The 20323-nt window shown below is 36.1% G+C and overlaps 1 protein-coding gene across 1 annotated transcript in view; it reads right to left on the bottom strand.

The window, feature by feature from the left end:
- The window catches only part of AKAP9 (A kinase (PRKA) anchor protein 9), an 82601-nt gene that overhangs the window by 31122 nt on the left and 31156 nt on the right, over positions 1–20323 (bottom strand). Inside the window, 4 exon segments of the mRNA XM_010148861.1 lie at positions 76–308; positions 2753–2965; positions 7633–7795; positions 13010–13221. Coding sequence (XP_010147163.1) covers positions 76–308; positions 2753–2965; positions 7633–7795; positions 13010–13221 — 821 coding nt within the window.

The following is a 20323-nucleotide window of genomic DNA, read 5'->3' as shown; positions in this document are numbered from 1 at the left end:
CTTCCTGCTAAACCAAGTCTCAGTACAGGCACCCACCCACCCACCTTCACGAAACTAGCCTTTTACCATACTTACATCTAGAAATTTTCTTGTTTTCTCAAGTTGCTTCTCCAAAGCCTGGTTTTGCTGCCTTAAATCCATTAGTTCTGCATTTTTTTCTTGCTCTAGCTCTATGAAACGATTGACCTGTTCTTCCAAGTCTATTTCCAAGACTTTCACTTGCTTCTGGAGGTCATCATATTCTTTTTCAGCTTGACGCTGTACCTCAATTTTTTCTTTCATTAGCTTTTCTGTTTCCTCCAGCAATTCTGGTTGTAATAAAAGCACCACACTACTTTTAGATATGAATAGTTAGTAATGTTGTGAAGCAAAACCACTCCCCAAGGTATCCATGCTGTACCCTGCAGAAGGATGTGAACTGGTTTGGGTTTTTACTATTTTTCTTCTTTAGAAAATATATTTTCTTCTGAGAAATAATCAAGTTCACCACTAAAGCAAATTCATATTAGAATTACTACCCTTTAGTTAGTCTTCAGAGGACTGTAGTGAAGTTGTGCCAGATCACTTCCCTGTTTAAGTTTCATATCAATTAAAAGATCTTTGTATAATTGAAAAGAAAATGCATGGGTTCCAACCACAGCTAGAGTCAGCATCCATGCTGACATGGTTAACAATGAAGTGCAGAAAACCCAACTGTCTTCTAATCCCCAGTGTCAGTAAAATCAATCCACTCCCTGTCTTCATCATTCAGTGCGATACATTAGATAATTTGAAGGAAATATTGAGACACTTAGTGAAGTTGCCAGGCAGACAGAGAGCAAAATTACTGACCTGTAACTGGAGTTTTGTAAAATCAGTGACTGCATGGATGGCCAATTTTGAGTCCTCATGAAAAGGCTTGCAAGTATATATAGTAAAGCCCCAAACCATTCTATTAAGACCCTTAAGCCACAGCCCATTGAAGTACATATTAACTAACCGTATGAATCCCTTGAGGTAAAATCCAAACTGTAAAGTGCAATTACATTTGGAGAATCTTTAAAACATGATTGATATTTAGACAGAACCAGTACAATTTACTTCCACTATAGAAGAAAGATCCTTTAGGCACCATCATCTTACATCATATTTAACCAATTCTCATTTCTAGGTAACCATTATATATCAATATAATACACTGTTTAGTTATCATAATGAACAACTCAACTGTATTTGGAAATAAAAAAGAAAAATAAAGTCTACAAAAACGTCTCTCCAATACCATCTAAGTATCTGTAATTCACAGGTGAATAAGATGATGGTTATTCGTGAATTTGCTTATTATGCTTAGAAATGATAAGAAATATTGTTAGTGAAATGTAAAACTGTGTATGAAATACAACATCAAAGCTGCAGGCCAGTAAGAATTACAAGTAATGTCAGTAAGCCAAAAGCCCAACAATCCTGATTAACAATGTCAGTACGTGTTACGTCTTCCACCCAATTACAGACTGGCCATGCAACAAACACACACACCTGCTTGGGAAGCTGCATCGACTGCAGCATCTACTAGGCCTAGGAGAATAGAGAGAGAGAAAACAAAAAAAAAAAGAAGCAAAGTAATTCACATGCCAGCTATAGTTTTCCTGTGGTGCAGTGACGTAAGAGAAAATGAAGCCAAAGATAGATGTGGCATTTAATGACAAAGTTGTTGAAATAATTTAGGAAATGTGGTAAGTTATTCTGGTATGCATGATATAAGTACTAACACATATTTATAGAATTATCCTTACAGTTGTTATACATGAAAATAACTTTAAAATATTTCGAAACCTGAAACACGTAACAAATAACTAAACCAGAGTCATAGACGAGGCTCATCTTTACTACAAAGTAGGAAGAAACGGAAGAAACAGGTTGCTCTTGAAATTTCATCGTTACACAAAGTGGATGCAGGAAAATGCAACTCCACACCAAGATGTGTAATTTATAAAACCAGCAACAGTATAAATTGCCATAAACTTTTAGATATTAAATAAGATGCTAATTTCATGCTGCTGTTTACAATGTAAGCACTGCAATCCTTTAAAGATCGATACTTCTTAAATACCACCGTTCTAATTTTCTTCCCCTCTCAAACATAAAATATTAAGTTATTAGTTTAAGGAAGAATTAAAAGACACATTAACTTTATGAAGGTAAATGGGTATTTTGAGTAAGTAGTTAGTTAGAGTACATAGACATGGATTTATCTGGTATTTTCACCATCAGCGCTGAAAGCTTTCGTTACTGGTAGATTAACAGGCTTTCCTTATCCTGCAACTTTTATGTCATTCTTCCCCAAAAGACGAATTGTTAGAAAAGTATCTTCTGTGTCTGAAAGAAGTACGACCATCATATGTACCTCACTCATGTTTTGGTAGGTATGCTTGCTAGTTCCTCTAAAAACTCTGGGAAGTATTTAGACCAGTATTTTTATATCCACAGGTGCTAACTTCAAGATATTCCATCTTCAGTGATAATATAAAGAAAAGCAGATTTTCAGAGGTATGAAGCTTTTTCCAGCTTAAAGAACAACTGAACAATTCTGAAAACTTTTTTTTTTTGTTGTTAAATATCAAGAAAAGTTATCATGCTAACATTAGGCATCAAGTATGAAAACACCACATTGTGCCCTATCACATTTTTACGAATGATTATAGGGGGAACCCTTAACCAAGACTGCTTATGATTTATACAAAAATCTCATAGAAAGATAGTAAGGAATACATACGCTGCTCTACTGGCCCCGCATCTGCTCTCATGGCGTCCTTCTGCCTGGAGAGTAACTCCTTTTCTTCCTGGATCTGCTGCTGTTCAGCCTCTAACTCCTGCAATTTGTTACCTGTACTCAGTAGTTCTTGCTCAAGATGGTCAATTACATCTATTTTTTCCTGGAGCTGTTTTTCCAGAAATGCTTTTTCATCTGCATAACCATCAATGAGGCCTGTAAAACATCAATTCAGGGGTAGATTTAATAGACAATAGAGAACAACTTGAATTTTTTGCATGGTGAAATCACTGTAGTACTGTCACATGGATGCACATGCATGTTAGATACTCAGCTTCTAGATACAACTTCTACTCCCATCCTTGATATTCTTCCACGATGAACAAATTATAGGAAGGATAGCATAAACCAAATATAGCTCCTAATTTTACCTCAGCGCAAGACGTCTGCAACAAACAGGAACTCCAAAGCCAAATTAAAATCTGTGTAGTAAACACAGAAGAAATAAGAAATTTCAAATAAATTCAGGTGCTATTTTAGGTGCCTCAAGACATTTGTCTGACCTCAAAACACAGTTTCTGTAAGATCACGGGTCTCCTGAAGGTCAGGTATCATACAGATGCCTCCAACATCATAAGGCACCAAAACTGGCTGTAGGCATCTGGGTTTAGCACCTGTATGACTCCCAAAAGCCCTGTAACAGCTGACATCTAAGAAGCAACTTGATTTATGTACTATTTATGTGCAATTTTTAAGTAGCACCGAACAATGAATGATCTTTTTAACAGCATGTTTGGGACACTACCTTGAGAATGTGCCTTGCATGCTTTTAAAAACTGCTTCATAGTTAAGTAGTTTATATAGGAATATGGGTAGGAGCTCTATTTTAAGCTTTATGAATGATACTGGGTGTATGAAATGGCACCGTCTTCGAATGATGCAGAAGTGAGCACAAGGCTAAAGACTTGGGAAGAAACAGTGAATTTCCTTGAAGGCTGTACAATCTAAACTGAGATTCTGTAACGGTACTGGCTTCCCAAGATTCACATCAGTTCTTTCAGTAACATCTAACCACAGAACACAGAAGACATTTTGCTGAGTGACAGAAGGTACTGAATAGGTATTCCAGATTCCTATGGTAAGGTGTGTTCTGTCATGTCTGATACCAATGGTTTCAGAAGACAGACAGGACATCAGTCATAGGATGTCTATACTTTCTCAGTTGGACACACACACCTGCCTCACAGGTGGTTTCTTACTAAAACCACAGAATCTAAGTAGTGTTTTTTAAATATCAAACTATTTTCAATATCAAAGTACTTTATCAGTATAAATCTATAGTCTTAAGCCAATATTAAAAGGAATTTTACCCTGACTTGAAAATACGGGAAAAGTAAAGATGCTACCATTTGCTGTCAATGTAGACAAAGTAAAACTTCTGTGAGCATTTAGTTCCATAACAGAGGAAAGCTATCAAGAAGGATATTAAGGAACAGTGGTCTTTGCATACAGTCTGAGAAACACAGGCCTGGTTCTCGTGCATATCAACCATGCACTGCTGACCAACCTGTTTTTCCAGATTAGGATTCACAGAGAACATAGCTGCATAGAGGGACTGGCTGTTGAAACAAAAACATATGGAACTAGAAACATCATTAACAGCATTTCAAAAATTTGTGATAATACATATTCTAGTAGTTATTCCCACTGTATAAGATGCTGTTCATGATGAGTACTTTTAACAGGTTGGAAGTTGAGAGGGCATTCCCAGGTTAAATGGAGCACACACACAAAAAAATGGTATGAACAACGAAGAAAAAGTCTAAGATCACATGTTGCAGTATTAACTCATGCCTTTTTTTTCTTTTTAAGAGATGTAATGAAAGTTGTCAGAGTTCAGTGAACAAATTGGCATTAGCTTTTCTATCATGTTAGATAAATCATATCTGACAACTAATGACAACTAAAACACTAGAGATTTGCAAATGTCTCAGCCGCACCAGTTTTTGTGGTAAGAGAGAAATGATCAAAAATGACACATTTTATCTCGAGAGAAGACAGAGCATCATCAGACATATAATGAACTAAGACACTGTTCTGCATACCTACCTATGGAATTTCATAAGAGAGAGAATGTAGTTTGGCTTTATCAAAGCAAGCTCACAACTCAGTTCAGTGAGCAGAAGAAATGAACTGAAGTGTTCTACGACATTTTTGTTTTATTATGTCAACACCAAAAAAAAATGCTTGTCATTTATAAGTGCATTCATTTCAGAAGTTCACAGGAAAAAAAAGGATTGATTTAATTCAATCCAGGAGTTACAAAGCATTAAAGCGGTAAGAGAGACAAATTAGCTGAATTCCTGCTAAAGACTGAACAGAATTTAATGTCTACCTAATTAAATCTGTACCTAACTTAAAAGCTCAGCTGGGCAATATATCTATCAAGGGTTAAAACTAACATCAGATTCTGCCTGTTATATTCCAGAACTGTTCATGAACCAAATCAACAGAGGCAGTCTGTCAAGTCTTAGAAACTGACATTGCTATTGCTCTGATTAAAATTTAATTCCAGTCAAAAATTTTTGAAGAATGTTTCCACTTTATATGCTTCCATTTTTTTCCCCCCCTTCAAATAAAACATTATCAGATAAATTCCTGGGAGTGGAAAACATTGCTTTATAGCATGCACAAAATTTTTGTGTGTAATTTATGTTTTTTGCCACCGAGAAACACATACTTGACTCATCTGTTAGATCTCCAAACCAGGCCCTGATACAGTATTTCAAGCATTTAATAAAATTTTACAGGTAAATTTTGCCTTCATTTACATATGGGCAATATCATGATCTGGCATCTAGCAAGAGTTTGCAGTTTCTTTGCTGCTATTAGTTTGTTTGCACAAGCAAATTTTATAACAGAATTGCATTGGTCAAGAGAAGAAACCAGTTAATTTTAGATTTTTTGCTTGCCTGGTGGTAATAAGTAAAAAATAATAATAAAAGTATGAAAATAAAAAATGGATAGCAAGATGATCTTGTTCTGTGGGATATCATCTTCAAGTACAACTATGCATGCACTTGTAAAAGAACTCTGCACAAATGGAAATGTATTTATTGTAAATGAAAAGGCAAGCTTGCAGTTCTTGGTGAAGAACCCGACTTAGCCAAAAAATACAGGCCCAGACGACGAATCAACAGAGATAAGATCATAATAAAAACTTTTCTTAAATAAATAAAATTAGTTTATAGTATTAACTTTTAAGTGCTACTTGTAGACAGCTCTGACATTATGACAGATTCCTACCTTTAACTAAAATTTAACACTAACCTCTCTGCTTGGTCCTAATCCATTAGTCTATTTTGCTTTATTATTGAAGATTCGTGAATAAAAAATTCTATCAAGACAAAAATATTATCCTACAAGGAAAGCCACAACAGACATAGAAGCTGTGTACATTCTGAAATTCATCAGTACTAAACAATTTTTTAACTCCATATGTGCAAGAAACAGGGTTAGGTCTTAGGTTAATAGGGTTAATTCTTAGGTCATGTATATTTTGTTAGAAGATTTCATCTCTTTTGCATGTTCCATGTGCGTTCCATACAAGGTTTTTTTCACTCTTAATATTTAAAAAAAGGAATAATGCTTCTTTTAATATCTATTCCCTCTGAAATCAATTTTCCTTCTTCCTAGTTTTGCTAAGGCTACTGAAATGCTGCAGGCAGTACTGGTGCTGATGACACATGACGTTTATACTGCATGAACTGACAGACTACCAACTGTCCCTTGCACCACATTTTAGACACATGACTTCAAAACTTGCACCACTTCTCAGGTTATGTGTGTCCCAGCTATTAATAGCATGTGAACTCACGTTGGATTATCTGTCTACGTAAAAAGAAGAGGAAGGCTGTCAGGGCAGCGTTCTCCAGGAATAACATCTGGCTATGAAACTCAGCCCATGCTTCCACTTTGAAAAGGAGAAGACTGGTAGGCTTCTGAACTAGCCAAAATATCTTTCTGCTCACTACTGCAAAGATCCTACCTATAAGTTGGGTGACTTTTGCATCTTTTCCAGATGCTAGCTACAAACAGATGTCAGATTTGAACACATTTTCCTGATGTCAAAAAAGACTATTAGATTTCCCTTGTTGTAGCACCCTACAATTTTTAATTGCTTCCTTAATACAGTTGCAAATACACTTGAAAAGATCCCTTCAAACACAGCGCAAACTGAAACATATCACACCCGTATCATCAAATTCAGAGTGAAGGTTCTATGTTTTTATCCATGTTTGTGTGAAACTAAGTCAAGGCCAAGAGGCAGCAGGCACAAACTGAAATACAGGAAACTGCATTTCAACATAAGAAAAAAAAAAATCTAGGTTTTTTGTTTGTTTGGTTTGTTCTCTGCCCTCTTTGACAGTGGTCAAATACTGGAACAGGCTGCCCAGAGAGGCTGTGGGCATTGAAAACTTGACTGGACAAAGTCCTGGGCAACCTGTTCTACCTGATCTTGTTTTGAGCAGGTGGTTTGAAGATGATACCCAGAGGTGCCTTCCAGCCTCTATTTATGATTCTAGGTTTCTAATATTTAAGCTTGTCTGTACAAGCAGACTTGTTATGATTAAATAAATTAATTTCTGAGGATAACAATATATATCAAATCTATTATTTTTTCAAGTCATACGTAAGAAATGAGACAAAGTTGGGAAACAGAGTTACAGAGTGGTTGACACTGGAAGGGACGTCTGGAGGTCATCTTGTCCATAACTATCCAGAAGGCTGATAACGTTTGCAAAGGAATTGATCTAAATTGCAATTTCTTTATCCAATTAATAGGCAAGTGAGTGCAAATTTCAACAACTCAAAGAAGATACCTTCAGCTTTACTAAGCTCCAGAGCCAACTGCTCTCTAGCTTTGGTTTCTTCATTAAGACGTTCTTGTAGTTCTTCCTGATACTTGATAAATTCTGTTGCCTCTTGTTGCTTTCGGAAGGACTCTCGCATGAGTTCTGTCTGAGTAATTTTAGCATGTTCAAGCTACCAAGGAAAAGATTACAGAAGTTAGATAAGCCAAAGGTTTTCTGAATAAATAATTAAGTAAGACTGAGGGAATAGTTAACAGTTGCTTTACAGCGTGACAAGAAGTCTCACATAACTTCACTAGACGTTTGATACTATCTTTACTGAACACACATTCGCAGATTACACTAGGAAGACTGACTCAGTACAGAAGTCTAAGCACACAGGCTTTGTCAGTACAGTGAACTCAGTGAGCCACCTGGCTAAATCCGTGTCTTTGTCCTGGTAATTCCTGGTTTATGAGTTTACATTAGATTCACCTTTATTTACATAAGAGTCTTGTACTAAATATGTGAGCTATTACCCACCATATTAATTAGAATGGCTAAAAAACATTAAACTGGCAGCAGCTTTGATACAAATTCACAGAATCAGTATTTAATCTGTTTTTCTCCTTAAGATTGAGATGAATGAGAACACCAGAAAAATGTGAACACACCGCGCACTTTTCACCCAACAAAGCAGTAAAGCAATGCTTCTTCCAACTGTGTCCACCTAACAGAATTAAGGGTTTTTTTTTCTTGTGTGATGGGTTAGTATTTTAGTGTGTATGACCACGAATGTAGCTCAATCTCACTATGTCAATAACCTAAACCAGTGGAAAACTGGAAGTGAAACGTATGAAGTTGAATACTTAATGGCCAGTTTAGACATACCGAAAGCAATAACTTCAAAAATAATTAAAATAAGAATTACAAAAGCAAAATATTAAAGAAGGAATATTGGAGCTTTGTTTACACAGAATGTTCATCTAAGGTAACATCAAATTGAAGTCAAATACCAAGAAGATGTCTACTTCTTAACTGTTACCATTTACAGTCTAAATCTGTAAATAATCACCTCTTTATCACCTCATAATCACCTCTTCAAGGGACACAAATACAAATTGTCAGAGCTGAGCCAGGCATGAGTTCTTAGTGTGGCATGTATTCAGAATAAGACTACTTATTTTGAATAAGAACAACTTCAGAAAATGAAATAACACCTATTTTCTGCTCCTCTCCCTGTTGGGTTTTTTTCCTCTTTAATGTTATGGATATTGGCAGATATTTGTAAGATAGTAAAATCTGTGGCTTTGCTACAGTTCCTATAAACATATTCTTTCTCTCAATTTCTTCAAAACCCAATGTTCTCAGCATCTCCAGCTCAGCTCACGAATTATTAGCTTCCTTTAAAATCTCAGAAAAAAGGGTTAGGAACATTTCATAGAACACTGCACACAAAATTCTCTCTTACAAATAAAAATTACCTCTTATAAATAAAATTTGAAAAAAAAGTCTGATTAATCAATATATTCTCTTTTATAATAAACCAAATTTAAAGATTCGTCTTCTACAGCATGCTTTTTTAGATGGACATCATTATGGTGAACTGTTCCCATAGGAATTCAAGAAAGGTATAAATACTGCAGATGAACATCTGCACTGGTTTGACGTTTTCTTAAATAAAAAAAAAATCACAGAGTATTCTTACTTTAGTCTTACATTTTTAAGTGCTTAATGAAAAATCTACATCACATAAAAGGGAAAAACGTTTACTGTACATAGACAACCGTAAAAATAGCTTACTCAACTACATCAAATATTCCAACTAAAACTCAGAATAAAAATAATTCTCCAGCTCTTGTCAGTAAAATTCATGGAATCACTGGAAGCCATTAGCAAGCTTGTTCTAGTTAATGTTACCAGTCAGTGCATGCAAGCTATACAGGAAAAATTTTAACTGACTGCAGTCCTCACCCCCAACCTAAATTATTCACAGTGAGAAAAATGTAATACAGTAAGTAACACTGAAGTGCTTTAAAGAGATCAAAAATCTTTGTAATTCAATATGTATCTCTGTCTGTTACATTTCTTTTGTTAGAAATAAACAGAGAATTGTATAATTAAAGCTTTATCAGTGCCCATTAAAATCTGTCTACGAAAAATGCCTGTACATAATAGTTCAACAACAGAAACAAGTTCATAGCATTTTTCACTGCATTTTTTTCTATTTAAGCTGGTTTAAAATCCAACTTCTTTAAAAAAAAAAAAAGAAATTTCATACTTACTGAATAGGGAGGTGTAGGCAAGGAGATTTTAGAGACAACTTTTAAAATGTGCCCATTTTGTTTGTGGCTGAAGTGAAAAATTGAAGTATTTACAACTACAGAATTATTCTCATCCAAGTGTTCAGTGAAAGGAAAAGGATAAGGTAAAGGCACACGAGATTCAACTTCATACGTATCTTCTTCTTGCCCTTCAGTCCACAAACCACTAAAACGATTAGATGCCCAGTAGGTGCGGTAAGAATCCATGCCAAAAAAATATCGCTGTTGCTGTCTTCTCCGCTGTCACAGAGGTATTTTTCACTAGCTAGGCTGGTTTTAGAAATTTCTAGCAGGCATTTGTAACAGAGCACGTACATTTAACAGTCTGAAGGCACATACCAGCACTGCTGATAACAAACCTACTCAGAATCACTGGGAAGCCTCAGATCACATTCTCAAGCAGAGTAATTCAGGTGTGGAATAATCCAAGAGAGAAGTGCAAGAAAACTTCATATAGTCACTCCTTAAAACCCTTCTTAGAGAAGTTTCACATGAAAAAGCAACAGAAATCTTCTAAGAGCAGCTGGCAGGTAATTTCCAAGGCAAGGAAGCATAATTTTATGTTACCTGCTCAGGTGCGCTGCAGCGGGCAAGCAAGCTAGCAGAACAGAAACGGAAACTGATTTTCCATCTCCACTACAGCAAATCAAAGAGAAATATGGATGTCATTCTTGTTGTTGGAGTTAAACAAACAGGAAGAACTTTCTCAAACTCTGCTAGGTTAAAGGCTTCCTGTTAGCATCTCCCAACCAACAGATTTCAGGGGGGAGTGGCCTGATTTATTTACCTATATATAATACCAGCAGGTGGAATTTGAATTAATACACCCATGGTACGCCCTGTCTGAAAGGATTCAAACTGCATGTCAGCTCTGAAAGTGTGTGTTCAGACAGGTCTCAAATAGTTACTTTGAAGCTTTTGCCAGGTTTCTCTCACTTTTAAGTTTATTCTAAGAAATGGGTACATGTCTGTATGCACAACACAACTGATTAAGAGGAAAGGTTAACAATTTTCTCTGCCTGTAATTAGTTTTAGATTTTTTTTTCCTACTCTGCAATATTTTATAAAAGTATTCAGTTTCTGAATATTTAAACATAATTGTCAAGTCACCTAAAATCCCTGGTACATAATCTAGTAAGCAAACAACTGACATTGCAAAGCAGACAAGCTTGAAAGCTTGCAAAGTACCTCTACGCAACAGTCAGAAGATATGTCAATATTTATACTTAAAAAGATGGGAAAATGTGTAAACAGATTAAATTTTTATTAAATTAAAAAAAAAAACCCAGATATGATCATCAGGGATAAATCCCTACTTGTGTAATTCATATTAAGGAAAAAAAAATGTGTGTAAGCCAATACATAACTCTCTTACTGGTGTTGCCAAGGTCTCAGCTACAAAGCTATAAAGTCAAAATAATGATCAAATGACAATAAATAAAAATAAGCTGTTTAAAATCTACTGATTACTTTCAATGGTATCATGAAAAGTAAATGCTTACTGTAAAAAATTCAGTCACAAAAATAAAATAATTTAGGGCTATGTATAAAGCTACTGCATTTAAAGATCAGCAGCAAAATGTTCAGAAAAAGGAAGCACCAAGTGGAATAAATGACTGACAACACTTTTATAATTGTCACATGAAGTTTTAATGACTATAAAACCTAAAGGTGTTTTTCCTTGTTTGTATCATCTGCTCTTCAAATGCAAGATTTCCTAAAAATGCCTAACTAAATTTTATTTTTCCTTTAAGAACTCAGTATATTGGAGTGTCTGTGTATCCTTTTTCATTATTATGTAATGCTAGGCCTCAAGCTGAATTCAGAGACCTCAAAAAGCCAAACAACAACAACAACAAAAAGCAATGCAGAAACTGAGTTACAAGATCCACCAGACTACTTGTTTTACTAAGACAGAGGGGGCAGTTTGCTGAATCTGTATTTAAATGACTTTAAACTTTGGTAAGTCACAAATTACTCTTATTTTTTTTCTAAGATGAGAAAATATTATCAGATCTATTTTTCAAAAACAACAAATACTTAAATGCCTCAAACTTCTAAAGTACTAAACAGCTGAATTTTCACATGACTTTCTTCATCACAGCTTTTTTCTCCTTCATTTCCAGTAGTTATGATTTACACATGGTACACACAGAGACGAGAAAGCAGTGACTAAGTAATATCATTAAGTAGGTTAACTAACAGATAGGTGTAGCATAAAAACATACTGTATCCTTTGAATTCTATTCTCAGACTAAAGAGCTGACTCAAAAGACTAGATAGCCTGACTCAAAAAAGTTGCAGAGAGATAGAGAGTATTTACTTAGATACTTCCAAATTGAGATGTGCATCATCTAAATGTATGGTACATGATTTAAGCAGTGTGTTTTGGCCTGACAGAACTAGGTATATAGCTCCCATTTGAATGAACATGGAAGTATTCCAGAGAACAACTAACATCCCACCATGCAAAGTACCCTGCCAGCAGACAGAAAGGAGTACCCATGCGCTGCCTCTTCCTTAGAGATTATTAATAAATCACATACCTCGCATACATACTGGAGAGCTGAGTGCAGACCCCTTTCCTGATAGTAAGGTGAATGTGTTTTTAACAGGCTATGTTTAAATCACGGTTGGAAGAGACACTAGGAGAGCTCCACCTTTCTGGCCAGTCAGTTGACTAAAATGTTCGTCATGAGATCTAGGCACAGTTCCCCTTAATCCTCCCTCTTCACAAAGGCCAGCTCAATGTGCCCTGACACCTCCTGTCTCATCTCTAGGATGTGGTAGAATGGCAGTGACCCACATGAGCAATGAAGAGTGCCCTAAATTGATAGGCATGCCCAAATTCTGCCTTCCTCTGCAATCCAAGGCAGATTTCTAACATGAATCTAAATTCATCAATGAAGTCATGCTTGGAGCAGGCTTTTTTTTTAGGCATAGGTGACTAAAGTATTGTCTCAGCTTCCAAAATGAGCCTAAAGGTTTTAGGCTTGTAAACACACATTCATGAGAAAAAATAATTAAAAAAAAAAAAATTTGTGACACAATATCCAAAATGCTTCACTATTAAATCACCCTACCTGATTTGACGTTTCATTGATGGCTTCCAGAAGCTTTTCAACAGCTGCTTGTAGGCGAGAACTAATATTCAGAATGAGTTCTTCATTTTCAGGATCTAATTCCACTCCACTTTCTGCAAGATGCTGGCTCAGTAGTCCTTCATCTGTTGCTCCTGACCATGTGTGAATATCGTCATCTCCCATACCACCACCGTGATATGAGGAACAGGATTCTGGAAAAACAATAGTTACCTTTTCACCCAGTCTCTTAGCACTTCGAAACTTGAAAAGCTGTACGTCTGAGTTACAATTAGAAAGAGAAGTCACAAAACAATTCAAATATTTGTATTTGTCACAAAGACAGGGAAATATTGCGTACTAAAACTTACACAAATGAGACATACAATGTGTTAACTAATAAAGAGAAAGGAGATACTAACAGAATATTTTAGACATTCTTTCAGTATGCTTTTGAGCTCTGAGCCTTATCTTCAAACCTTTGTTACTATCAGTAACCCTTACTACTTTGAATACTTGCAATAATGACTTGCAAGATTGTCCTTAAGACACAACCAGGTAAAAAAAACCAAAACTAAACCCAGACTGTCAGTCACTGTTTCATCAATGCCCAGCTGTGTCAGTGTGCATTAACACAAAACTGTTCAAGTTAGTGATTCAAAAGCACAGACTCAAGTGAGTAAAGGGAAAGACACGCACGTAATTCAGACAACTTCTTAGGACAAACAAACTAGAATACAGAACATCAAAATTCAGCATTATTATTAGTGAACTGAAAATTGATTAAAATTAACAAATTAGGTACGCTGCAGGGGGACTCTGTCCCTGCTGATGGGCCACCTGGCACTTCCCTACTTCTCAATCTTCCTGAGGTCTAATTCAGTTTAAGGGCATTCATTATCCATTCTGTCTGAAAAGCAGGAGACACAAAGTTTGCCTATGGTATTAAACTGATAGCAGTTCACCTAGAAAACAGTAATTTTGCCATATATAGAACTCAGGGCCATATTTAAGCAAGACAAGTGAAAGCAAACTCCTAAGATGTTTTAAAATCATACTTTTGGTATGAAATAACAATACAGTAGGACACCACGATGATAAGTAACTATTGTTTATACTGGGTTCTAAAAAAGAAGAGGTGCTGTCATTAGGCTGTTAGCTTTGACATGTCAGAAGTAAATGCTATTGTGGAAAGTTTCTGAAAATGACAGTTTATTTTAATAAAGTATATTTCTGAAATATATTTAAAATAAGCGCTGTGGGTTTTTGGTGTGTGTGTCCCCCTAATCAGGCGTTGGCTTTCTCAAAAAAACTTTATTTTTGGGAAACAGCAGAATGCCTAAATCAGTTAAGAACAGTCAATACCTATTTTAGCAATAAAGTTGCAATACTGGGCTATCTTTGAATTTAAGTTCCTGGTTAGTCCATTAATTGTGACTGCTGAACTGAAACAGTTTGTTTAGTTACAGAAATTGAAATGACATAATAATAGGTCAATTTTACAAACTGCCTTTAAAAATGCAGTTAGTACTGTTGTTGGATACCATTTCCTTATACTTGCTCTTGCCTCTTAACCAGGCATGCAAATAACATTGGAAATACAAGTCCTCTTTTTGGTGTTGTTTGAACATAGCAAGAAAGTCAGATTCTAGTTTTCAGGTTTAGGTTTTTTGGAACTAGCTGCAACATGATTAACCACCTTGTTTACTTACTATACGTTTATACCTGTAAACATTCTGACAGTGATTACTACACATTTATTACATTATAAATGCTGCTGTACGTGTGACATATACAACAAACTACAGCGATTTTATAATCTAGAAAGGTTTTGTTTACTTTTATCTTATAACTGATAGGATTTTTTTAAAATGCATATGTATTTACTATTTTTTTTCTTCTAGTTATATCATTACTGTTACATATCTCCTTTTTGATATGTGGGATATAATGTTACAAACTCTTTTCACACTCCAAAGGGAAAAAACAGAAGCACATTATGTGTGCATGAATGGAATGAATAACCAGATGAATAGAATATACATTCACATGGCACCTTTCATCTACACAGGATTTCAAAGCACTTCCAAGTACTGCACTTTGGAACTTGAGTTACACACTACTTCAGTGGAGTCACCCTAGCAGTGGCTGGCAGTCATTTTCTGCCAGTGCACTAAATATTTGCCATGCGTTTGTACAGTATAAAGGCTTTCCCATAACATCCTAATATTCCACTCCCCTGAAGTGTAAGGAAGGCTGCAAAATGAACAATTTCATATTTTTCATTCAATAGCTTTCCGATTTCTCACCAACCAATTTTGGGTTGGCTCTGGGTGTCTCAAAGTATTAATGGTGAAGCAGAAGCTTTAATATCCTCAGAGTAGAAAGGACCTTCATTTAAGATGAACATCTAGTAGCACACGTATTTCCAAATGCTGTGCCAAAGGATTGGTTAAAGACTGAGTTGAAGGAAAACATATTCCCTACTGAGCCACCAACACACTTACTGCAGCACCTGATGCTCTTTGAAGGCCAACCATCTTAAGTACTGACCAGGTAAGACCCTGCTTAGCTTCAGAGAACTCACAAAATAAAAGCTCACAGTACAGTAGCACAGCTATAAACAAGATAAAACAATGACATATTAGTTATTGCACATTCTAATTATTTCTTGATGGAGTACAAATTACCTATGCAATGTTCTTGTTTTCTTTCTCAGGCTTAACCTGTAATTTGTGTCCTATAACCCTTATATTTTAGTAAACTATTTGCTTGAGAGGTACAGCTGCTGAATTGTGCAATGATGAGTGTACGTCAAATACAAAAACAAGCATTATACAAAATAGCTGCAGAAATGTGCGGTCTGTCGCAAAATAACTCCTGGCTGTCTGAAACTTTTAGAGAAAAACTAAAACACCTCGATGCATACTCAGAATGTAATCTTTTAGAAGCCAGGTCCAGAATTACGTGTCTTCCATTAAGTGTACCACTAATATTATCACTTCTTCTTGCCAGTGACCAAACACTACAATTTGGCCTCCAAGAACTCATGACAAGATTTTAAACTCTCATTTTGCTTATGTCAGCTCTTTTGTAATTTGCTTCCATTTCTTTTGGATAAATACAAAACAAACCAGTGTTGAAGTACAATTTTGTTACATGAAAAATGTCAGAACAAACCATCATTTCTACTTGAAATATAACTACAAAAAATGAGGAAAGAAAAGAAAGATGTCACCTAAAGTATAATTTGGCACATGGAAACTTTACTACTCTCAAAAAGGGAAAACCAAAAAGTATCAAATGCACACAAACTCTGTAGTAATTCTGTTCATACTGTAGGGTTGGCAACTCAAACAGAAAAATCAATGGCAAAAATGTAGATGCCCACAATATAATTTCTACAAAGTGGCACTTAAAAATAGGAGTTCACATTAAATGTCTTCCTGACTGCAAAGTGAAAATCTCTGTATCTTAGTACAGCATCTTTCCAGAAGATATTCATCGGTGGAAGCAAGAAACAGAAATGTTGTCAAGTCTTATTAACCACCCCGGCAGCTGAATGTCTAACACCCATTTTACTAATTTTTATATTGCTGTTTAATCTCCCACCCTAACAGAACTGTCTCCTATTTTTTTTTAGGTCGACACAAAATAATGAATAGAATATAACTGGCCCAAGTAAAAATGTCTTCTCCTGGTGTAAACTCGCTCCTTGTACAAAAGAAAGAAAATAACAAAGGTTCCTATTGTTTCCTTGCCACAAAGTTCGCAGTTTAGCATGTCAGATGCCATGACCCACTAAATCTTAAGAAAAGTCTATAATTATACAGTGTTTAATCAGAAGTTTCAGATACAGAAGTTGTTTATGAGCTGCCAAATGACATTTATGAAGCAATACATATTTTGCGTCATGTAGAGCTAGTATCTCAGTTTACTCTTCAGATTCCACTGAGGAATTAGTTAGGGGTTACAAGCTGAAAATAAAAAAAAAAAAAAATCAGTTTTATGGCAGATCAGTCTATAAAGCTATTTACAACTTTGTTCCTGGTACATTGTTCAGAAACAAGGAGCTCAGAAAGCCTGCAAGAGGGTTTAATGTTCAAGGAATGCCATATCTGCACAGGCTTCTCCAGGTTCTACCTCCACCCGGGGTACAACAACTAAGGGAGGAGAACAGCAAAGCCTGCTGACTCGGTCATGTTGATTCCTGGCCCAAATCTCCAGATGTAATTAACTTACTGGATTACTTTGCACAAATGCTGTTCCCTTCCAATGATTTTTTTTACGATTGAAATTTGAACTTTACTCGCTCTGCTAGAAATAAAATCCCGTGTTAGTCAATAAGCTAGGCAAGGTCCTAGATAAACCTGTATATGTTCTATAAATCAAGTTGTGGTTGTAAGCATGTGACCTTAATGTTTCAGCTTTTTAAAATGCTGAAACTCAGCAAAACAGTAAGTTGAGGTTTGCTTGTCAAACACAGATTACATTTAGAAGGTCAGAAAGAATTCACTTTATTAAACACATATTTTCTATTTTATTATTAGGTTTTTATTGTTAAAAATTTATTCCTACAAATTTCTTAAGTAATTTAAAAGGAAGATCTGATTGGCTAGGTATTAGAAAATACAGTAACATACACAGCTTGAAATATAAAAGCAGTGTCTACCTATTTCTTACTTCCAACAAACAACGAGGAAAAGATTTTAAAAGCTTATGTCATCTCAGGCCATTCAGTGGAAATATAGGAAATGAATAACAAAAGTCCTGTTGCTGAAAACACTGATAGAATTGGTCATCTAATTCCATTTGAAGGAGGATCAAGTACATCAGCTAATGAAACAGTGTGACTGCTACTATGGCTGCCTGTCTCCAGTGACAAAACTATGTACACAGAAAGGATGCTGTTGGATCATTTTGAAAGGAAAAAAGGAGAACTGTGAATACAACCTCAGATACATTACAAACTATACATTTGTCCATTATAGCCACTGTAAGCTTGGGTCTTCTTTAATACTCACCCCTTCCTTTCGTAACTCCTCCTTTCATAATTATTTCTGAATGTACGGAAACGTGCAAAAAAGAATACGGGCTAAACAACTGGTATGCAAACAGCTCTGTACCAAGGGGGGCATTACAGTAACGGACAAATTGCTTTGTTACAGAAGAGCGAATCCTTACATGCCTCTTCAAAATACACTAATAGCAAACACAAGAGTTAAAAGTCAACCTTCACCACTAGCGAAACAGAACACATTTCTATTTAAGAGAGTACTCTTTCATCACAAGACTTCACAAGAAGTTAACAATACATTCCAATTACAAGGCCTACAGTGCATTTAGACAGCAGTATTATGAAAGCTAGGCATAAGTGTATATTATACTCATTCTAAAATACCAAATAAAACTACTCTTTTAACTGTTTTTCTACATATATGTAATGCAAGTAATCCATATTCAGAATTGTTAACTACAATAATTAATGACAAATCCAAGTATATATACTGTTGTGCAGGAGCAGGCAAAAAGTGAATGCATATACTGTGCATTGTACATGCCTGTGCAGAGCAAGCCCGTATGAGAACAGCGAAGGACAACCACCATGTATTAGCATTTTGTATACACAGTTATGCATTTATTGTCTGAGAAAAGGGAGCAGTGTTCTCAGTAAATGAGAATGAGTGAGAAAAGCAACAGTACATGTTCTGTGAATAAGTATGCTATAACTATGAACTAGGTTCCCTGAATGCACTAGGTAACACCATAGTACACAACTCACAGCCTGGGATCACTGACTTCATAACCAGAATACACCTTGTATTTCTTTTGGCAATGCATGTTGTGAAAACCCCAGTTCTTTTTTACACACTTCAAATTATACAATGAGAACCCAAAGAACATTGTATTCAGGTCGAGGGAGGTGATTCTCCCCCTCTACTCTGCTCTCGTAAGACCCTCTACCTGGAGTACTGCGTCCAGCAGTGGAGCCCTCAACATCAGAAGGATATAGACCGGTTGGAGCGAGTCCAGAGGAGGCCACGAAGATGCTCAGAGGGCTGGAGCACCTCTGCTATGGGGACAGGCTGAGAGAGGTGGGCTTGTTCAGCCTGGAGAAGAGAAGGCTCTGGGGAGACCTTATTGCAGCCTTCCAGTACCTGAAGGGGCTACACGGAAGCTGAGGGAGGACTTTGTAAAGGGCCTGTAGTGACAGGACAAGGGGTAATGGGTTTAAATTGAAAGTGGGGAGGTTTAGATTAGATATCAGGAAGAAGTTCTTCCTGGAGAGGGTGCTGAGTCACGGGAGCAGGTTGCCCAGAGATGTTGTGGATGCCCCATCCCGGGAAGTGTTCAAGGCCAGGCTGGACGAGGCTTTGAGCAACCTGGTCTAGTGGAAGGGGTCCCTGCCCATGGCAGGGGAGTTGGAACGAGATGATTTTTAAGGTCCTTTCCAACTCAAACCATTCTATGATTCTATGCGTATTTATAAATTGCTGGTTTTAACACAGAAAATTTATTTAAAATGCAGTTTACACAAAACTTAAGACAACCTCAGAATACAAAAGGTAGTGGTGATAAACTCTGACCCTGGTCATTGCTCCTTTTATGATCTTTCTAGGAGACTGTATGGAAAATAGTCATCAGTGGTTGAAAATACTTACACTGAACTGCTTTAACATAAGCAAACTCTAATTTCCCACCCCAAAGCAAAGGGTAAGAATACTCCATTTTGAAAGAACTGATGACTTATAGTAATAGATGTTCTGATTCTTTGAGGTCTCCTGGACAATGATAAAAAAATTGAGGCAAGAAGCTTAGTTAGCTAATCTAAAATATGGGGGGAAAAGGCAAAGTCTCAAAAGTCTGAGTTTTCAAAAAATAATTTTCCTCACAATTCATACAGTGAAACGTGCAGAAAGCAAAAGTTATGAGTTTCTCTAATGAAACATCAGTACTATAAAAGCTTAAAAGTGCTTTCAACTTGAAAAATTCAAGAATCCTTAGACCAGAGCTGTACACACTTCACCACAGATAACTCAGTTGATTACTCAAAAGATTAAGAAGTCACTGTGTTACAAGTCACACACCCTTTCATAACTTGTCCCAAGGCTTAATGTGACCTGTATTTAAAGCCAGAGAGAATCAATAATATTTAATAATCTACGTTCTGAATGCAAGATGTGAAGTTGATCTTCATTTACCATTTGCCTTATTACTCTGTAGTAGATTCTTTCTAAACAATGAAACGTAGCATGTGACTTCCAGTTCTTTTCATCATTCACAGTAGTCAAATTTCCACCCAAAACCAGAGGTATA

The sequence above is a fragment of the Eurypyga helias genome, unplaced genomic scaffold (assembly GCF_000690775.1).
Source record: "Eurypyga helias isolate BGI_N326 unplaced genomic scaffold, ASM69077v1 scaffold6073, whole genome shotgun sequence".
Lineage (NCBI taxonomy): Eukaryota > Metazoa > Chordata > Aves > Eurypygiformes > Eurypygidae > Eurypyga > Eurypyga helias.
The sequence above is the reverse complement of the archived record's forward strand: the minus strand, read 5'-3'. Positions and strand labels throughout refer to the sequence as shown.